Genomic DNA, 19,946 nt, shown 5'->3' on the forward strand with positions numbered 1-19,946 from the left:
TTGTTTAATTGATATGAATTAAACGACCTCTGATTAGATTATTTTTCATAGATAATGTTTAAATATAAATAAACCATAATGTACAAAGTATCCGCGTCTAAAACTAAAATTTCCACGAAAACATTACACTCCCATTATTGCCCTTATCGGTGGCCCTGTTTCTTATCCCCTTCCAATTCCCACCGAACAAAACCCTAAACCCTTCTCTGAAACTCTGCGAGTGTTTGGGGTTCGCAATTGGCATCAATGGCGGGAGGCAAAGCGAAGAAAGAGAAGGCGAGGCCAGCGGGGCACACGCCCTACCAAGGAGGCATATCATTCCACAAGTCCAAGGGACAGCACATCCTCAAGAATCCCTTGCTCGTCGACTCCATCGTCCAGAAGTCTGGCATCAAATCCACCGATGTCATCCTCGAGATCGGTCCCGGTACTGGTAATCTCACAAAGAAGCTTCTAGAAGCTGGTAAGAGGGTCATCGCCGTCGAGATTGACGCCCGCATGGTCCTCGAGCTGCAGCGCCGCTTCCAGGGCACCCCTCACTCCAACCGCTTGCAGGTACCGCTTCTTTTTCTTTTCTTTTTTCCGGAAAGAAGTTTCATTTACTGAGCATTTTTGTTTCTAATTTGAAAATCCAATATTGGGGTAATTGCAATTAGTGTTTGAATGAATATGAATCGATAAAGTTTTAAAATTCTGTTGTGGTTGATGTGTTGGGTGTGATGTGTTTTTGGGGATTTGCATCAATTTCTGTTCTCAAATGATAATTTAGAAAGAGGGTTTAATTGTATTTGCCAAGAAGAATATCTCAAATTCTGTTGTGCTTAATTTAAGAAATTATGTTGTATGATGATACGGTAAAATGTTGATGTATTTTGGGGATTTCGAATCGAATAAAAATAGGGGTTTGTTTGCTGTTGTGCACACAGGTGATTCAAGGAGATGTGCTGAAGACTGAGCTTCCCTATTTTGATATATGTGTAGCAAACATCCCTTATCAAATTTCATCTCCCTTGACCTTCAAGTTATTGAAGCACCAACCGGCATTCCGATGTGCCATTATAATGTTTCAGAGGGAATTTGCAATGAGACTGGTTGCCCAACCTGGTGACAAGCTCTACTGTCGTCTTACCGTCAACACCCAACTATTGTCACGGGTCTCCCACCTCCTCAAAGTTGGAAGGAACAATTTTCGCCCTCCGCCTAAGGTGGATTCTTCTGTGGTGCGAATTGAGCCCAGGAAACCGGCTTTACTAGTGAACCAAAAGGAGTGGGATGGGTTTTTGCGGATCTGTTTCAATAGGAAGAACAAAACCCTTGGCTCAATTTTTAGGCAGAAAAGTGTCATCAATTTGCTCGAGAAGAATTACAAGACCCTGCAGGCGCTTAATCCTGCAACAGCCCAGGAAGAGGATACTAATGATGTAATGGAGTTTATGGATGAGGACATGGAGATGGATGATGATGGAGTCGATGATGGAATGGAGATGGAGGTGGAGGATGGTAATGCGGAAGGGGAGGTATCCGAATTCAAGAAAAAGGTTCTGGACGTGTTGAAGAAGTCCGGTTTTGAAGGCGAAAGGTCCTCCAAGCTCAAATTACAGCAATTTCTAGACCTACTTTCCCAGTTCAACAAGGATGGTATACACTTCTCCTGATCTTAGGATCCAAGGATATATTTCTTGCAAGATTATTATACATTTTACCCAACCCAATTTTGTTAGGTTGCATCAAGTCTCTCTCGTCGGTTGGTTTAGTTTGAGATTATGTGTCGGATGCTTTTAAAATTTTCCTTTCCAATGTATGTGGATAATGAATCTCAAGTGAGACAATGCTGTAATGAGATTTCACGGTTTTTAATCGATTTTACGAATTAGTACAGAATCCATCACAGAACTTATCTTCGTGGCCGCATTGTGAGCCATAAGCTGTTTGCATTTCTCTTTTAATTTATGTCTACTATCGATGCGTCTCACTATGTCAAGCAATTGTGTCATGTTGAACGGTTTGCTGAAATGGTCGTCCATGCCAGCCTCCATCCTCCGGCTTCTTTCTTCGTTCGGTGAATGACCCGTTAATGCATTGATTTGAATGTGAAGATTATAAGGTTCCTCCTCTTAAGCAACGAAAAAAGTAACTGCGTCGACTGATTTCAAAAGTTGATAGAGAATACTATGCCATACTACACAATGCATGTCAAAACATAAGCACTTGAATGCTACAAAGGTAGCTATTGCTAAATCTAGTTCAAAACGGTCTATCTAAGACAGCAAAAGGTGCACCTCAATCACAAAGTGTTTTGAGGTTTAAACCAAAAAATAGAGGCAATCAAGTAAACTTTGTCTTCTTTGACTTTGGAGGAGGCTTCTCAAGGATTTCACCATCGTCTTCCGAAGAGTTTTCAACAAGTTCATCAGGGACGTCATTAGGAACATTGTGTCTGGTGATGAAGTCCTTCAATATCCTCATGCTTTCTTCTTTCACAGAAACAAGTTGCTCAGAAAGGATGCCCTTGTGCTCCTTGACAGAATATGTTTATGAACCGAGCTGAAAGTCCACCTTAATACTAGGCCTACAAGGGACTGCTTCTTGAATTTGAGCGTCCATCATACTGCAGAATGATTGATCCCAACAAGGAAATAGTTAGCGTTAAAGTTATAACCAATGACAGTAGAAAGGCATTGACTGAACAATTTCTCTCACTGTCCTGTATCAGAAGTTTCTCTACAGATGGTTAATTACTTCACGAAAGATGATGGTTGTATTCTGAAAAAGACACGAAACATGCACGACAAAAAAGGTTCCGAAAACCTTGTTGACAAACCAGATGACAAGAGGTTCACTTATGGTTCTTACTACGCTTCAACTAGTAGCCATAAAATGTTACAATCGCAGGCATCTTGCACTACATGAATGAAGACAGATAGCAATACGACTATACGAGGATAAATTCAAACAGCAACAGTGTAATGATTCTGCCTTGCACAATTACATCTTGATAGTGATTCTTTGCTTGCGTTATTGAGGTGGAGTTCCAAAGGGAAAACTAAACAAACAAACTATAAGATTAACATACTGATTACGGACTAATCGAACACGTCCCCAAATCTTCCATTGTTCTAGACCATATCCATATCCCCAACCAATTTCCCTACTGAAAAACGTAAAATCACATTCGAATTCTTGCCCTTTTCTCAGAGCTCACAAGTTAAAAACCAAGGTAGCACTAGCAGTGAAGACGTTACAGGAAAAATTTCACAACAATTGACTGCTCTGCTCTAACGAAATTCATAAGACAGTATAACTCCATGGATTTGGAAAATTTGACATTTGCAGACGAATTCCAGATCCGCGGCTATTGGGTTTTGCGCGGGTATTCCACTGAATGCAATATGAGCTCATATAAATATACATGCACAAATAATATGGCAGAGAGAGACTTTGTAATTTGAGATTCCAAACTCGTTACCTGAGAATAGATAGACGGCGACCGGAAGTCAAGTGTGAAGCTTTTGGAAGGTATGCTGCTAATCTCTCCCACTGCGAGCCCTAATTGTCAAATTCCGCCACTGACTCGACTGCCACAAATTCCCTTTAACTGTTTCAAAAATATTAGTATTTTATTTTACGTAAATACCCTTACTACCCGTGAAGACGTAAAAATACCGCTAACGCACAAGAGATTTATCAGTGTGATTGGCACACGAGTTAGTACATCATCCGTGTTTCCGTCACAATAAAAAAAATTTCCTAACGAACAATCCTTTCGATTTCCTTGAAAGAATGCTATGCCACAAGAAAGAGGAACCCGGAAGCCAACAGAATATTGACTACTCAATGTTTAACTCTTATGGAAGACAACCTTCGATGATAGCAGAACTCCAAATTTATGCTTAGTTCTAGCACAAGAAGAAGAGGAAGAGGATGATAGCAGAAGAAAAGGGAAAATTTGTCTATAAAAACCAAACTTTATATTAACCAAATGCTTCATCATATATAGTTATTTGGTTTTCCATTCCTAACATATTGTTTGCATCACATCGGACGCTCACGCTTAAAAACGGCGAGCTCATATACCATCGTACTCCTCTCTATTGTCTCTAACATTTTTCTTTTAATTTGTTTCTATCAATGCGTCTCGTTTTTTCAAGCAGTTGTTCCCTTTGAAACGGTTTGCTCAAACGATCGTCCATGCCAGCTTCCATCCTCCGGCTTCTTTCCTCTCCCGATGCGTGACCAGTCAATGCAATGATGGGAATGTGAAGATTATAAGGCTTCTCTTCTCTCCTTATTTGCCTTGTTGCTTCGAACCCATCCATTTCCGGCATCTGCAGTCTCATCACCAACCAAAAAGCACATCAACTTCATGAGTTTTGGTCCAGAACAAAAGGCAATAGGGAATTAAATTAAACGAATCGGAAACTATTTCAGCACACATTTTTCCTGCTTATGCACTCTTATACTTGTACCCTTGACTCTCTTTCGATTTATTCAACACAATTAATGTCGGAAAAAATAAGAGTAAAAGAGAACGGAGTCTTTTTAACCTCGACTAGCGAGGTGCATAGCAGTAATTAAAGCATTAATTATTAAACGATCGGATTATTAAATATTTAATTATTGATCAACCATGAGAAGTGAAATAGTTACCTCACAATCCATTAGTATATAATCGAATCCATGTTTCCCTTGATTCGCTAGAGCACCACGAACGAGATCAAGAGCTTCTCTTCCATTTCCACAAAGCTTCACAGTTGCACCCAGCCTTGTCAAATTAATTTGAGCTAGCTTGCGGTTCAATTCTATGTCATCAGCAACCAAAAATTTCTTTCCAATCAAGGGCCTGTTCGGATCGCTGACATGTTCTTGTGTTTGATCTCTAGGAGGAACTAGAATCTGTGAGTTTCTTGATGTGGAGGAGTCAACATGAGACAGATATTGGTGAGTCAGCGTTGGTGAAAATATTTTCTTGCCAGGTTTCTCATTACCTGAACTACCACCAATATTATTATGGTCTTGCGATACTTCAATTTCATCATCAGTTGAATGATCGAACTGATAATTATATGACCGATGTTGATGTGATATTGAGGAACTAGCAGGAGCTCTAGACGCTTTTCCAACCTGGTGTGGAAGCTGCTGAATTGTGGCCCTTCTCTTAGGTAATGCACCCCCAAACTCCGGAAGAAGTCTCACCACTTCGTATAGGCGGCTACCATGAAGCGCCTTGTGTTTGATTACATCCTCTGGATCAAACATATTACGATCATTCAAATTGATGCTATGACTTGCTAACCATACAACCCTGCACCAATTACAATTCCTAGTACTATTCTGGTGATGATCCGCTTTGAATTCAGTCACAATCTTACATAGTTCTGAAAAGGGTCCAGCTGTGGCATCAACCACTACTAACACAAACCCCGTTGCACCTCGAAGGCTCGTCTTTTTAAAGAGAGAAAGAGGGAGCATGTTGTTGTTGCTGCTGTTGTTTTCCGTTCCACTCCCGTCCATTGCGCTGATCAAAGGCACCTCGTTTACTCTGTTGCTAGAGTTGCATGACGTGGATTTGCTCAAGCAGTCCTGCAAACCCACCTCAGATATTCTTGAAGAGCTATGATGACAAGAATGGTAACCCCCCTTGTGTTTAGTTGCTTTCTCTAGAGTTTGAGAAAGTTGTTCCCATTGTTCTGCCACGAATACTTTTATCCCAAGGTTTTCCATGAATTTTTGGGAAATTCTGCGACGTTCTTCATTCTTAATCAACAAGACGACGGATGATCCTGATCCATCAACCTTAGGAGTACTACATGGGGTTCGCATGTTCAACCTGGGGCTTGGCGTGTGAATGCTCAATCCGGGAGTACTCGGAGTGTGAGTGACTAGTATCCCCAAATCACCTGGGCCAAATCCCATTTCAATGTCCACTTCTTTCGTGCTATCCTTCGAGACATTCTCACGTAAAGTTAATAGAACACTAAACCTAAAACATGTGCCTCTTTCGCCCATCTCCTTGTCCACAATTCCTATTTCTCCATGCATCAAACGTACCTGCAGCATTTCAAAAATTATCAACATGCATAAACTAAAATGGCATGTTCCCGAGAAATCATAATTCTAATGCGCAAGTAATATAATAACATAAATATACTTCAAAAACTAGATAAGTACATTATTTATTACTCAGCAATCTCCACCATGTACGACATCAACCAAAGAATCCCAGTGCAGAAGCTATATATAGTCATTTAAGATCCAGCACAAAACAAACTAAATTGCAGTCGAAGTTTCCACAAACCAAAGTAATATGCAGCCAAAAAAAAAAAAAAGTCGAAATTTCTTTTGTTGCAAATAATACATACAAGCCTCGACTTCAACTCAACCATCCTAGTCTTACCCATGATTCTGCCAAACAAAGATATTAGTGCGTGGGAAAATATAAACATAAAATTGATGCAATTTTGATTGCTTACCAGAGATTGAACAATGCCAAGTCCTAAGCCAGTGCCTCCTTCTCCAAGAGCCGTTTCTTTAACTTGGACATAGTTTTCAAACACTGATTTTTGCTTTTCCTTTGGAATTCCCTTCCCTGTATCATCCACCTCGAAAACAAATTCCAAGGCATTTGGGTCATGCTTCATTGTTCCCATGTCTGCTTGTGCCTTGTTGTTGTGGTTAAACAAGTACAACAATTGTCTTGCAACACCATTGCCCTTGCCAGAAGCAGCTATTGAGTTCTTAAAGCTGGGTTTTTCGACCCAAGCACGGACTGTGACATGTCCCTCCGAGGTAAATTTGACGGCATTGCTTACTAAGTTACATAATATCTGCTTAAGTCTTCCCCTGTCGCCTACCGCACACGGAAACTTAATTAGAGAGCCATTGTGAGGATCCAACACCACATCTATGCCTTTTTTCAAACCCACAGGATGATACAAGTCAACTACATCTTCAACAAGTTGCGCCACATCGAATTCCTCTTCTTCAAGTTGGATTTTCCCAGCTTCAATCTTACTCGTATCAAGAATAGAGTTCAATATACCAAAGAGATCTCTTGCACAAGTTTCCATCTGCCTTAAATTTGTCTCCAACTCGGAACCTGGGGAAACTTCTTCTTTAGATATGTCAATCAAACCTGTGATTCCGGCTAGAGCAGCACGAATGTCATGGCTTGCAGTAGCAAATGCAAGGCTCTTATTCATGCTCTTTCTCTCTGCTTGTTGGGTGGCCTCCATTTGCTTGATCAATGTATTACACAAATGCATCTCTCGTCTTCCCGAACTATGCATTACGAAAATATAACTGAAAACGAAGAAGCCCATAATACCAATCATTACAATGAGGAGGATGAATGCCACCTTGCAGTCCTTGAGAACAAGACTGATCAACCTAATTTGAGGGGAAGTCGGTAGAACATTATAAGCCTGAAACTCAATGAAAGGTTTACAGGTTTTAAATCATGTAGACATTTAATAAATCCATTAATGAATAATTGAGTTTTGAAAGTTAGTTTAATTAAGCTCACCTGTGCATTATGCTCGATATGCTTGATGATGCCGACCAATAAGCAAGCAAGCACCAGCACGCAAGTTGCCTGCATTGAGTTTTACTAGTTAAAATAACGTATACTTGCAATGAAGTGATAACAGTGAAATTAAGCTCGAAATTAATGTAGAATAATGAGAAGAAAGAATTACCTGCAAGACAAAGAAAACATGCCTCACAAGCACTTTCAATGAGTGGAGTTTCATCGGGTCTTCTTGGTCCTTAAGTACAAAGAACTGTATCATCCAAGTTGCCATAAAAAAATTCAAAAACTAGATTTTGACATACTTCACCAATATTTAAAGGGAATTTAGTGATATGCTTTTGACTTATATATACCTGAGAGACTTTATGTTTGAATATCGAGAATTTTGAGTTCAATAAACAAACAATGGAAGTATATTGTTGTATAAAAAAAGGAGTCCCGAGAATTAGTTTAATGTAACATAAAACAAATAATGTACGTTAGAACTCTTTAAAAAAAATTAGTGAATGTAAAACTAACCATACTACCATAGGTTAGTTTTTTTAACAAACCTCACAATGTAGAAGAGAGTGAGTAAAAACGGACTCCTCTTAAAAGACATAACAAAATTAGAGAATTCTTGAAAAAAAAATACACAAAATTAGAGAATAAAAGCTCATTTATTTATTAATGTTTTGTTATGCTATTAAATATAATCAAAAGTTTAAATCACATATCACTCATTAACAACTAGATATTATTTTACGTTATATTTTGAATAACAACTGTGGCACGCGAAATGCAGATTTTATGCATACATGTGGCAGACGTTCCATACATTCATTTGGCACGAAAGTTCAAAGTGCAAAGAAATGAGAATTAGATTAACCAGTTACAATACATGAAAATAAATTAAAAATTTAGTACGAACATACATAAATAAAAATAAAAAAATGAAAAAAACATGCAACTTTAATGTAAGAGGATTAACAAATTAATAACAACAACAAAATTGATGATGATTTTCTAGGTTTTGACCATTGAGTACAATAAATTGTCATATCATTGTTTGAGTTTCTTTGGTCTGTCGGTGAGATTCTGCAAGACCTACGCATCTCAAATCTAACTGACGAAACATCTTTTTTTGTTAGTTTTTCTTTCATTCCTTATTTTGCTTGAACTAGAGGAAACGTGATCAATACTGAAATCTAAAAGATAACATACCTCATATATAGATCATGATCATATGCATTATCTAGTGCATTCATTGGGACATAATGCTACACCCATAAATTCTTTGAAATCAAACAGAAGTTCGTCTAAAAATTTGAAAAAACCACAAACAAACAAACAATCCATCAAAAGGGGATGCTTTATTCATAAAACCAATGAATGAATTTTGTAAAATTAGAGAAAAGCTGTGAGAGAGAGAGAGAGAGAGAGAGTTTATATGATATGCAGAAAAACAAGAAAGACGAAATTAATGTGTGAGAGAGACCTGACGAAGTAGAAGAATACATATATGTGAGCCGCAGAAGGATGATGGGAGACAATATGCAGTCACTCAGTTTTGTTCATCTTCTTCTTGGAGTTAGGGCAAAACAATATTATCTTCTGATATGATGATATCTGAGTACTACTCCTGCTTCTTTGATAAAGATTTTTGTATAATTCAGTATCTTGAAGTAGATTTTGGGTATTAAATACTCAAGGGCATCATTCTCGCACTTCCTTTTTTAGCTTCTTGCATGCACCACGCCCAAAAATTCCCATCTAGGGTTCTTGCAGAATTGGGGTTTCATATATATGGTACCTTTTTTTCACTTACAACTATCTTATGTCGCGTGGTTTTGGATGCAGGTAGCACACAGAAATATGAGACTAGCAGTAAATCAATAAAACAGAAATTAAACACTTATTAAAAAGATATGATCTCTGTCGATCGACATATGGCATTAGGGCAGTGGGGACTCATGTTTTGGAACAGCACGTAGGTTCCATGCAGACCATGTATAAAGCAGCTTAATTCTGTTGCTAGCAAGGTATTAATAAAAAGACCAAAAGAAGAACTTGTTGATTAACTGAAAAACCAGCAAATAGTTTAATGTGTGCCAGCATATAGTTTAATTCCGCTGCAGTATTGGCTTAAAGTGAGCCAAAAAATCCTCATGACATAATCCTCATTAATTTGTTCTGTGATAAAAGGTTTAAGGCAAGAATTCTTTTCATATGTTTCCTATTCTATAAAATATATTTCCTATTTTCTTTTAAAAAAATTATATGTCCTATTAATTATATACTATATATTTCCTAGTTCTAACAACCAATACAAAATATATTAGGGGAATTTGCACAAACATTACCTAATTATTATGAGTTTGTGCTTTTGCCACCTAAACTAAAAGGTTTGTTCAATCACCGTCTAGACTTAGACTTTGGTGCCAATGTACCACATTTGATGATTTCTGTTGAATGTTACGTTAACAAAACCTTCTTCAAATAGGTGGGATTCAGTTTCAATCTTTTAAATTACCCCTCTTCCTCCCCAACTCCATTTTTCTCTCCTTTCCTCACTCATTCTCTCTGTCTCGGCCTTCTATAGTATATTTCCTTCCCTTCCCTTCTTTCAATTGTTTAAATAAATTTAAAGATTTTAATTAATGTTTTTTTAGATAGAAGTAGGCAAAACAGCTCTTAAACTTTATGCATAGTTGGCATAACATAATAGAGGTGACAATTTAGCACTGTAATGAATTTAACAAAAAAAATTTGATAAATGAGCACGCCCTTAAAAATTCATATGGTAGTTGTGCAAATTGTCCTGTATATTATATGATATGTTTATAAGAATAAAAAGTCATAAAAAATTAGCCTGGGAACAAAAGTTAACATATCGATTCTCCCTTTGTATACCACATAGTTGTCTCTCATCAGTAACAAATGCGTTTTCTAGTTTGATGCTTCTTGTTCCTTTGAATGGAGGAGAAGACTTCGGACTTTGACAATTTTGTTACCCCAAATCTTATTTTCTTGTTGGCATGAGCTCAAATTTGGCCGGAGACTTGTGTCTAAATTTTAAGTCTCCAGTGCATTGGAGGGATTTTGACTCATATTTAGACTTAAATATACCATTTGATTCCAAATTTTTCACTGCATTGGAGATGAACTTGTGTTTATCTTTAACAAATTAATTGCGGTGGGTTGTTCAAACTTGGAACCTCCTCCAACACTGGGAAACAATAATGGAGAAATAATTGACCGGGAACGAGTAGCATAAAATCCAGTGACACGTACAGCTGAAGTACATAAAATCTGAACCAGTTACAACACCAAATAGGCAAATGATAAAGATGTGCACGAACTGTGATAATATACAACAGAAATTGTGGCTTGTCAATGCCCAACAAATTGTTGATGCATGCTAAAACTGGAGCAGGTATGGAAGGAAATGGATTCAGTTCGAAACCATGATGCCTCCTTCGTCATTTTGCCATCCTTAAGGCCAAGTATAATGGATCTTCGTAAAGTAACCCAAGATTCACTGTTAACCATTTTCAATAGGATCTCTTTTCTTTACCCTTTTCTTCATCATCTCAGCCCACCTTGCAAAGACATTGGAGACTTCCAATTTACCAGAAAACTTCATCTTCTGCGCCAACTCCTCAAGAATATCAGGTTTTCCAGCTCTGGAGAAATCGGCTGCAAACTTATTTAAATCAAGCTGAGGAGGTTTCATTCCTTTCTCGACCATTTCCTCTAGATATTTACAGGCCTCTCCTGATCTTCCCTGCCTTATAAGACCTCCAATGAGAACAGTATATGAGTTGTCATCAGGGCAAAACCCCTTCTGAATCATCTCATCCCATACTGCACAACCCATATCATAATTTCTCGTCTGAAAATAAGACTTCATGAGCATGTTCAAAGTGTGTATTGACGGCTCAACGCCATTTTGAATCATCTTCTTGTATATCCGCACTGCATCATCTGGCATTCGCTGCTGCCTCGTCATCACTTTAATCAAGGCATTGTATGTCTGCCCATCAGGAGTGCAACCGGTTTCCTTCATCTCTTTCAACAATTCATAAACTGTTTCCATCTTCTTCTGATTTCCAAACCCTGTGATTAAGCACGTGTAAACCACAACATCTGGCTGGCACCCAGATTCTCGCATTTCATAAAAAGAGTCAACCGCTTCTTTCATCTTTTTTTGCTTGCAGAAATCTTGAATCAGAATACTATAGCTTCTAACGTTGGGAGATGGGCCCTTGGCTTTCATTACCTCAAACAACTTGATAGCATCAGACCTCTTGTGACCCCTCAACAACCCTCCGAGCATTGTATTATACGCAACAATATCAGGCTTAAATCCCTTGTCAACCATCTCATTCCACACCCTCCCTGCTTCCATTAAATTCTTTGAGCTACACCACCCGTTTAGCAGTACAGTATAAGTTTGTAAATTTGGTGTAAACCTCCCCTTCAACTTCTCGAAAAGCAATTGCATTTCTTTTCCTAGCTTTGCCCTTCCAAGAGTATCAAGCAAGCAATTAATAGTATCAATGCCAACCTTGAACTTGTAGTACTTCATCAATTCAAAAATGGCAACAGCTTTCTTCCTCTCCTTGGCAGCAGCAAAAGCTTTAAAAGCAATCACAAATGTTTCCATTGTCAAAAGCTCTTTCACTCCCATTTCTTCGAGCAGCGACACCATGGTCTCAAACTGCCTGGTCTTTCCTAAAATGCTCATCATCGAATTGTAAGTCCTAGAATCCTGCGAAAACCCTGGCTTCTGCCCCGCCCAACAGAAAAACCGAAAGGCGGGTTTTCTAGCATGCTGGAAGCGTTTCAACACCGCCACAACCAAATCATGGGACAACTGAATCCCACATTCATCAAGAACTGCTTCCATGTTCCGATCTAAGGCAAACAATTCGTCGATCACCTTGCATACCCTGTCGACCTCTTCCGGGTCTGCACTAGAACTAACATGAACACTCCCCCTCCTATCCTCGTCCTCACTATCAGTTTCAGCACCCGAATCCGAACCACCAGCGGTGGCACTAGAAAACCCCCTAAGCGTAGGACCACATTCAATGTCAACCACTGAAGTTGTAAAATTGGGGATTGTAGTGGGTGTAGTTAGCAATTTTTCTTGTAGAATAAAGAGTGAAGTGGGGTGTGGCAAAAGAAATGGAATTTGACAATGAGAATGATAGAGATAACAATGAGGAGAAGAATGAAGCAAACCAGACAGGGGCAGAGAGCAACCACCAGGAAGGCAGACTTGCTCTCGGCGGCAGTGCCGTCTTTCTCGTCCCTGATAGTAAGAGCATAGCTCGGCGGTGAAGCGGCGGCGTAGGTGGACATCTGAGAGTGGTGTTCTTGGGTGCGGTTGAGAGTAGAGTAGGTGGCTTTGGGCGGATGAGGGGGATCTTCTAAGAAAGAGGGTCATTGGGCAGCCATGAACGGACCTTCTAGTAGTTTCTGGTCGAACGAGATTTCAGCAGTCGAGAATCGAGATTCAAAGATGTGTGAAGAAAGAGGAAGGAGATGCAGGGTTTGTAGTTGCAGCAGGCCAGTAGCAAACGGCTGAACCTAACTGAGCGCAGCGAGCAACCACTGGTTGGTATATTGGGCCTGGCCCAATTTTACATTTCGTTATTGTTAACCTTTACTCCAACTTACAATTCGCAACTGTGCGAATATTATTTGCACTAAGAGGGTGAAGGAGTAGCTTACAACGGGTTATCAATAATGTGATTTAACTCTTGATCGTTGAATAAGTGAAAAATCAAGCATTCATAATTATTGATATACTTTGACTTTATAGCAATTAGATTAGACAACATACTTGTAATTGATCATTCGATCAATTTCATGTGCCTCTCTTCATTATTTGTTGATTGTGTTTGGAGATGAGAATGTGATTTTGTTTAAAATTACTACATTTTGGAGGGGATTTCATGTGCCCCTCTTCATTAAATTCGTTGTTTTCCATGTATGTGAGTTTCTATGACTGTTTTAGAAGTAGATTTACCATGTTTTGAAAAATGTAAGCCAAGCTAGAGTTATTCTATCTTATATGACTCGATTAGAAAATTTATTGTATGTAATTGTGTCTTATTGGAGCTCTGCATTTGTTTTTTTATTGCCAGCCAATGGATGCTCAAGTTGATTTGGTTTATGCTTTACGTGGAACTGAATTTGAGTCTGCTGAACTGCAGTGACAAAGGCGACTAATGGGATGGATACCGTTTTATCTGGTGATGCCTCAGCAAGGTTTAGCTTGTGTGAAGCTGAGAAGTTGCTCCTCAGGGAGTAAGTTTCTTGTACTTAATCCTACTGTACGCCTAAATATTTCGCAGTTGTGAATTGGGGATTGTTATGTCTAAATGCAATCCATTATTTTCCATTTTTAGTTACTGTTAATTTTGACTTTGAAGCTTGTTGTATGGCTAGAGGCATCGTATAATTCTATACTGACAGCATTTGTTACTGTATTTCTGTTTTGTGTATGACAGGGATGAAAAAAATAAAATTTTAGTACATTAATGTTTTCATGTAGATGCCCAATTTCATACATGTTTTGCTCAACTGCTCCGGTATGGAAACAGACAGCGCATGGATGCCAAAAGAAGATGACTTGGAGATGCAAATTATGATCCAAGAACTCTCTACTTCCTCCCGCATTCTTAAAGAGTTTATCAGGTGGCCAGGTAATTGCTTCTAGATAGATAAGTAGCCTAAAGGGTTTTAAGGCATTAACGATTATGAACACTCTTAATTTAGTGAGATGTTAATATTTCAGAGACAATGGTGGGAGTTTAAGTCAAAGCATATGGACAAAGTTCTCTTTTTCAAGGTATGCTCGTCCTTACCAGTAGCCAAGTAATGGCAAATTATGCTACACAAATTCAGGGTCATTATTGCAGGCAAATGAGGAACATCTCATTTTTGTTTGAGCAGATGGGCAAGTTTTATGAACTTTTTGAAATGGATGCACATATAGCAGCAAAAGAACTTGGTCTGCAGTCTATGAAGGTAATATATCTTGAAATTTTGTCTTGGTGTTGGCTGTTGTGACTTGTGGGTGGGCACATAACATTTTCTTTCATTTCACATTTTATCTCGATTGTTCTGAGATTTGTTTTGTTAGGATTGCTTTGGATGCACCCATTGTGCTTCCTATTTGTTTTTCTTTAGTTAGTGATTTTTCGTTGCCTAATATTAGGGTGAACAACCCCATTGTGGATTTCCGGAGAAGAACTTCTCAATGAATGTGGAGAAACTTGTTAGGAAGGTTGGTTTTACTCTTGTCACTTTATTTGGAGAAATCTTGCTTACTCTTTTTCGTTGAAGTTCAGCATCTATGTGAAGCCTCTTTCACACTATGGAGGGAGATTTATTTAAGCTGCCTTGACTGGCAGGGGTATCGAGTTCTGGTTGTGGAGCAGACAGAAACACCTGAACAGATGGATCTTCGTCGTAAAGAGGATGGCTCTAGAGATAAGGTATGCTCATCTTTCACTTGTGGGTATATATCCTTGAATATTTGTCATCTGATTAATTTGATATTCTATATTATAATTCTTAGCACTGCATGTTGTAATTTGATACCCGGATTGAAACTATCAATGAAAAAATGGTATTAACTTCTGAATTTACCTTGGTGTATAGGTTGTGAAATATGTGCAGTGGTTACAAAACGAACACTAACTGAGGGAGAGATGGTGTCAGCAAACCCTGATGCTTCTTATCTAATGGCAGTGACTGAAAATTCTCAGAATTTGGCAAACCAAACTGCAGAGCGCCTTTTTGGGGTGTGTGTAGTTGATGTTGCTACCAGCTGGGTCATTCTTGGGCAGGTGTGAGTCTGGTCGAACATCATTTTCATCTTGTTCTCTTAGTTTTCATGTATTATTCTCATAATCATAGACATATATGCACGCATGATACCGTTGTTCCCTGTACTGGGCTGGATTATCACTCAATAAAGCAGTGGGGAGAGGGAGGGGAGAGGGGTTTGGTAACCGCTTAGCATAATAGGTGAAAAATGTGTGCCTATTATGAATGTAAAAGGTCTGATAGTGTGATCTTCTGGTGCCTACTGGACTTCGTGGCTGTCTGCATTTCCCTTATTTTTTAAGATAATTGAGCATATATATAATCATTGGGGCAAATTGTGACTATGTTATTCCTAATTACCATTTCATAAGATGCTGATGTAGATGTATCATAAGGTCATTGTGGTGAATTGTTTGTTACATATGGATCTGTTTTTTTACTAGTATTGCTTTCCCAATACCAGTTTGAGATGATCTAGAGTGCAGTGCCTTGTCTTGTCTCCTGTCTGAGCTGAGGCCTGTTGAAATTGTAAAACCTGCAAAACTACTTAGTCCTGAAACAGAGAAAGTGCTGATAAGGCATACAAGAAGTCCTCTGGTGAATGAGTTAGTCCCACTATCAGAATTCTGGGATGCTGAGTGAACTATTCAGGAAGTTAGAAGTATATACAGGCGCGCCAATGATCAATTGGTTTATGGTTCTCCCAAGAATGCCAGTTTGCATGCCAGTGATTCTCATTTGGAAGAAGATGGCTATGGTTGCCTGCCAGAAGTGTTGTCAGAGATGGTGAGAGCAGGTGAGAATGGAATCAGTGTACCTCTTGGAGGCGCTCTTTTCTTTTTAAAACAGGCCTTCCTGGATGAGACATTACTCAGATTTGCAATATTTGGGTTCCAAGTTCTGGTTTTGGTGATACTGTATCAAAACCATACATGATTCTTGACTCAGCTGCCCTAGAGAACCTTGAGATTTTCGAGAACAACAGAAATGGAGACTCTTCAGGGTAAACCTTTCGTATTGTCGTTAGCTTTTCTGGTTCTTCAAATTCTTAGATGATGTAGCTCTATGAAGGACATTGTATGCACAGTTGAACCACTGTATTACTGGATTTGGGAATAGATTGCTTAGAACATGGCTTGCAAGACCTCTATATCATGCAGAGTTAATAAAGCAACGCCACAATGCTGTTTCAAGTCTTCGGGTACACATTATATCGACATTTTACTTCTGGTTCTTATTTTCTTCGCTTGAAAAACTGAATCTTAATGTACAGTATCTAGATGACTTGAACTGGATACCCAAGCACTTTGGCATTTCTAACATACAAATGTTATATATGCTTCTTTCTAGGGAGTTAATCTTCCTTATGCACTTGAATTTCGAAAAGCAATTTCTAGGCTTCTGGACATTGAGCGGTTGCTTGTGCATGTCTGCTCTAGTAGGTGAAGCTAGGAATAACAGTTGATTATATGCTTATGGAGAACTTACTGATGTTTCCAAAGATTGATTTACAGTAACTGAATGTGACTGGATGCAGTAATGCTTGCGGAAGGACTGCTAATAAAGTGGTTTTATATGAGGATGCTGCAAAAAAAAAAAGCTTCAGGAGTTTATTTCAGCTTTACGTGGTTGTGAACTCATGGCTCAAATCAAACATGCTGTTCTCTTAGAGTTATCTTGGAAAATGTTGAATCTGCACAACTGCATCATCTGCTAACACTGGGTATTGTTTTCTTTTTGCATTTATATTTGTATTATTTTAAAAGATATAGGTTGCTTTTTGCGTTTATATTAGTATTATTTCAAAAGATATTGTTTCTCATCTTATATCTTGCCATAAGAAAATTTTCGTGCCTTAAAGATTGTTTTTGGTATGCACGTGCATCTTTCATTGTTAAAGAAATCTTGGCATCCTATTGTTCATTGTTTTACAGGTAAAGGTCTTCCTGATGTTAACTCAGTTCTAAAACATTTCAAGGATGCCTTTGATTGGGTAGAAGCCAATAATTCAGGTCGTATAATACCTCATGAAGGAGTCGATATTGAGTACGACTCTGCTTGTGAAAAAGTAAAGGAGATAGAGTCTCATTTAGCAAAACACCTCCAAGAACAGAGAAAGTTACTTGGAGATAAATCGGTAAGAACTTCTATGGAAGACAAATTGGCATTTTGATTTCCCAGTAGTATACTTTTAAGTAGAAACTTTACAATCTCACATAACTTCGGTCTTCTGTTGTCTGTTGCAGATCACTTATGTCACAGTCGAAAAAGATTCTTACCTATTGGAAATGCCGGAAAGTCTGTGCAGCAGTATTCCTTCGGCTTATGAGTTACGTTCATCTAAAAAGGTAATTAGAAAAATCTTTGGAATGGTGCATAAGTAGCTTTAATGGTTTTATATTAATATGAACTTGCCTTCCTTGTGTTCAAACGTGCAGGGTTTCTCGAAGTACTGGACACCAGATATCAAGAAGTCATTGACAGAGCTCTCGCTAGCTGAAACTGATAAGGAGTCCTCGCTAAAAAGCATTTTGCCGAGGTTCATTGGACGTTTCAACGGTGGAGACAATTGGTCTCTGTGATTGCAGGTATGCAATCATTTTCCCTCTGCATTGGCTGGTTTCTTCTAATCGATTTTAGTCAAACTTCAGTGAATAGACTGGAGTCTGGAGCATATTTTTTCATTCGCATTTTCTTTTGGTAAGTGCATTCTGCTATGTTGTGCAATATAAGAGAACTAAGAACTTACACACACACACACACACACTCATACATAAGAGTACTGCCTGATTCCCCAAAAGATGTAGCTAAATATTGGTCCATTTTAAACAGATTTAACTATAGTTGATTTCTGAATAATTTGGGTTTAACAATTCTAAAAATGTATTTCAATTAACAAGTCCATGAATTCAGTAATTAGTGTCTATTTTATGTTCACTGCTGACATTGACCACACATGTTGCAGAAATCGATGTTTTTATCAGTCTAGCAATTGCAAGTGATTATTTTGAAGGACCCTCTTGTCAGCCAGTGGTCATGAGTTCATCATGTAGTAATGAAGTACCCCATTTTTCTGCAAAAAGTTTGGGACATCCTGTTCTTAGAAGTGATTCTTTAGGAAAGGGTCATTTGTTTCCAACGACATTGCCATTGGAGGTTCTGGCCATGCGAGCTTTATCCTTCTCACTGATCCTAACATGGGTGGAAAGTCTACTCTTATTCACCAAGTTTGCTTGGCTGTGATTTTAGCCCAGGTAATGTAGTCTTCTCTTATTGTCTGAATTTCTTACTTTCTTGTATTTATTGCCGTGTAATGTGTGATCATTTTTCTTCGGCAGTTAGGAGCAGATGTTCCTGCAGGGAGCTTTGAGCTATCTCCTGTCAACCGAATCTTTGTACGTATGGGTGCTAAAGATAATATCATGGTATACATTTCTGACGGAGCTATCAGAAACTGCAACAATGCTGGTGAGATTGCTATTTAGAGCAACTTGGTTCAAACTAGTTTAGTGTTATAAATGTATTGTTCTGATTTCCCGTGTTCATAAAAATAGATTGTGTGGGTTGAAAAAATTTCATCTGGTTCTAATCCTTGGTTATGATATGCATTTCTCTTGAAAATTCATAAATCATGTCTTCTCAACTTATTTCAATATTTAGTGCCATGACTCATGAGTGTAATGAGTATATCAGTTCACCGGGTTCTGAAATTCTTTCAAATTGTAGACGAAGGTGTTATGATTTAAGAAATTCATTGTGCTAAACATATATTTCAATATTGTTTGTAGTCATCAGCTACTCGTAATTCATTGGTGGCATTGGATGAACTTGGACGTGGAACATCAACTTCAGATGGACAAGCCATTGTGTAAGAGCCAATCATGCTAGATATTTGTGAATGATTTTGCCTTTACCCAAATCTTGTGTTTTTCATTCGTTTCCTCTTCAACTTTTGTATGTCCTCTTGAACTGGCAGGGAGTCAGTTCTTGAACATTTTATCTACAAGGTCCAGTGCCGAGGAACGTTTTCTACCCATTATCACCGACTAGCTGTAGATTATCAAAATAATTCTAAGGTATTTTTTTCATTCTTCTGTGGTTGATCTATATTTTCTTTTGACAAGATTGGTGATAAGATCATCTTGTACACCGATGCTATAAATTGAACTGTGTCTAATTTATTTCCTTGCTTCTTTGATAGGTTTCACTCTGTCATATGGCATGCCAAGTTGGAAATGGAGATGGAGGTGTGGAAGAAGTTACATTCCTTTACAGGATGAGTCCTGGTGCATGCCCTAAAAGCTATGGTGTGAACATTTCACGGTTAGCTGGTAGGGATCTTTGCCTTGTTTTGCTTCCTTACTAGCATCTTTAACACAAGAAGAGTAATTGAAATGCAATCATTTGGTTGTGAGGCATGATCTCGATCTGAGCCATCATCTCGCTGTCATCTATGGTTTTCTTCAACATGTATATAATCTATATTTAAAGCACCTTGCCCTCAATTAATATGAGCATGACCCGGAACTTTTTATGAGAACCAGACAAGCTTGCTAGTTTGCTAATTGTCTTACCAAGGGTTCCGGGAACG

At 38.5% G+C, this 19,946-nt stretch overlaps 4 protein-coding genes across 4 annotated transcripts; 2 read left to right on the forward strand and 2 right to left on the reverse strand.

The window, feature by feature from the left end:
- The first annotated feature begins 93 nt into the window (after nt 1–93).
- On the forward strand, nt 94–1,881 carry LOC103931973 (ribosomal RNA small subunit methyltransferase). Its single transcript, XM_009341505.3, has 2 exons — nt 94–555; nt 927–1,881. The coding sequence occupies exons 1-2, from the start codon at nt 247–249 to the stop codon at nt 1,653–1,655; spliced, it is 1,038 nt and encodes a 345-aa protein (XP_009339780.2). The 5' UTR covers nt 94–246; the 3' UTR covers nt 1,656–1,881.
- A 2,216-nt stretch (nt 1,882–4,097) lies between these two features.
- On the reverse strand, nt 4,098–7,748 carry LOC103932004 (histidine kinase CKI1-like). Its single transcript, XM_009341534.2, has 5 exons — nt 7,695–7,748; nt 7,523–7,591; nt 6,471–7,421; nt 4,648–6,048; nt 4,098–4,325 (listed from the first exon to the last, which is right to left on the reverse strand). Exons 1-5 carry the CDS (start codon nt 7,746–7,748, stop codon nt 4,098–4,100), a joined length of 2,703 nt encoding a protein of 900 aa, XP_009339809.2.
- A 3,002-nt stretch (nt 7,749–10,750) lies between these two features.
- On the reverse strand, nt 10,751–13,116 carry LOC103931975 (pentatricopeptide repeat-containing protein At3g62470, mitochondrial-like). Its single transcript, XM_009341508.3, has one exon. The coding sequence runs from the start codon at nt 12,960–12,962 to the stop codon at nt 11,052–11,054; it is 1,911 nt and encodes a 636-aa protein (XP_009339783.2). The 5' UTR covers nt 12,963–13,116; the 3' UTR covers nt 10,751–11,051.
- A 633-nt stretch (nt 13,117–13,749) lies between these two features.
- LOC103932005 (DNA mismatch repair protein MSH6-like) lies at nt 13,750–19,721 on the forward strand. Its single transcript, XM_048586809.1, has 19 exons — nt 13,750–13,854; nt 13,954–14,007; nt 14,319–14,372; nt 14,477–14,551; nt 14,742–14,810; nt 14,938–15,040; nt 15,188–15,375; nt 16,007–16,141; nt 16,231–16,358; nt 16,475–16,556; nt 16,706–16,793; nt 17,290–17,492; nt 17,602–17,703; nt 17,794–17,894; nt 18,474–18,609; nt 18,694–18,780; nt 19,144–19,223; nt 19,332–19,431; nt 19,557–19,721. The coding sequence occupies exons 1-19, from the start codon at nt 13,750–13,752 to the stop codon at nt 19,719–19,721; spliced, it is 2,055 nt and encodes a 684-aa protein (XP_048442766.1).
- Nucleotides 19,722–19,946: the final 225 nt, after the last annotated feature.

This window comes from the organism of the source record quoted next, unplaced genomic scaffold, assembly GCF_019419815.1.
Source record: "Pyrus x bretschneideri cultivar Hongxiangsu unplaced genomic scaffold, Pyrus_bretschneideri_v1 Contig25, whole genome shotgun sequence".
In the NCBI taxonomy this organism is placed as follows: domain Eukaryota; kingdom Viridiplantae; phylum Streptophyta; class Magnoliopsida; order Rosales; family Rosaceae; genus Pyrus; species Pyrus x bretschneideri.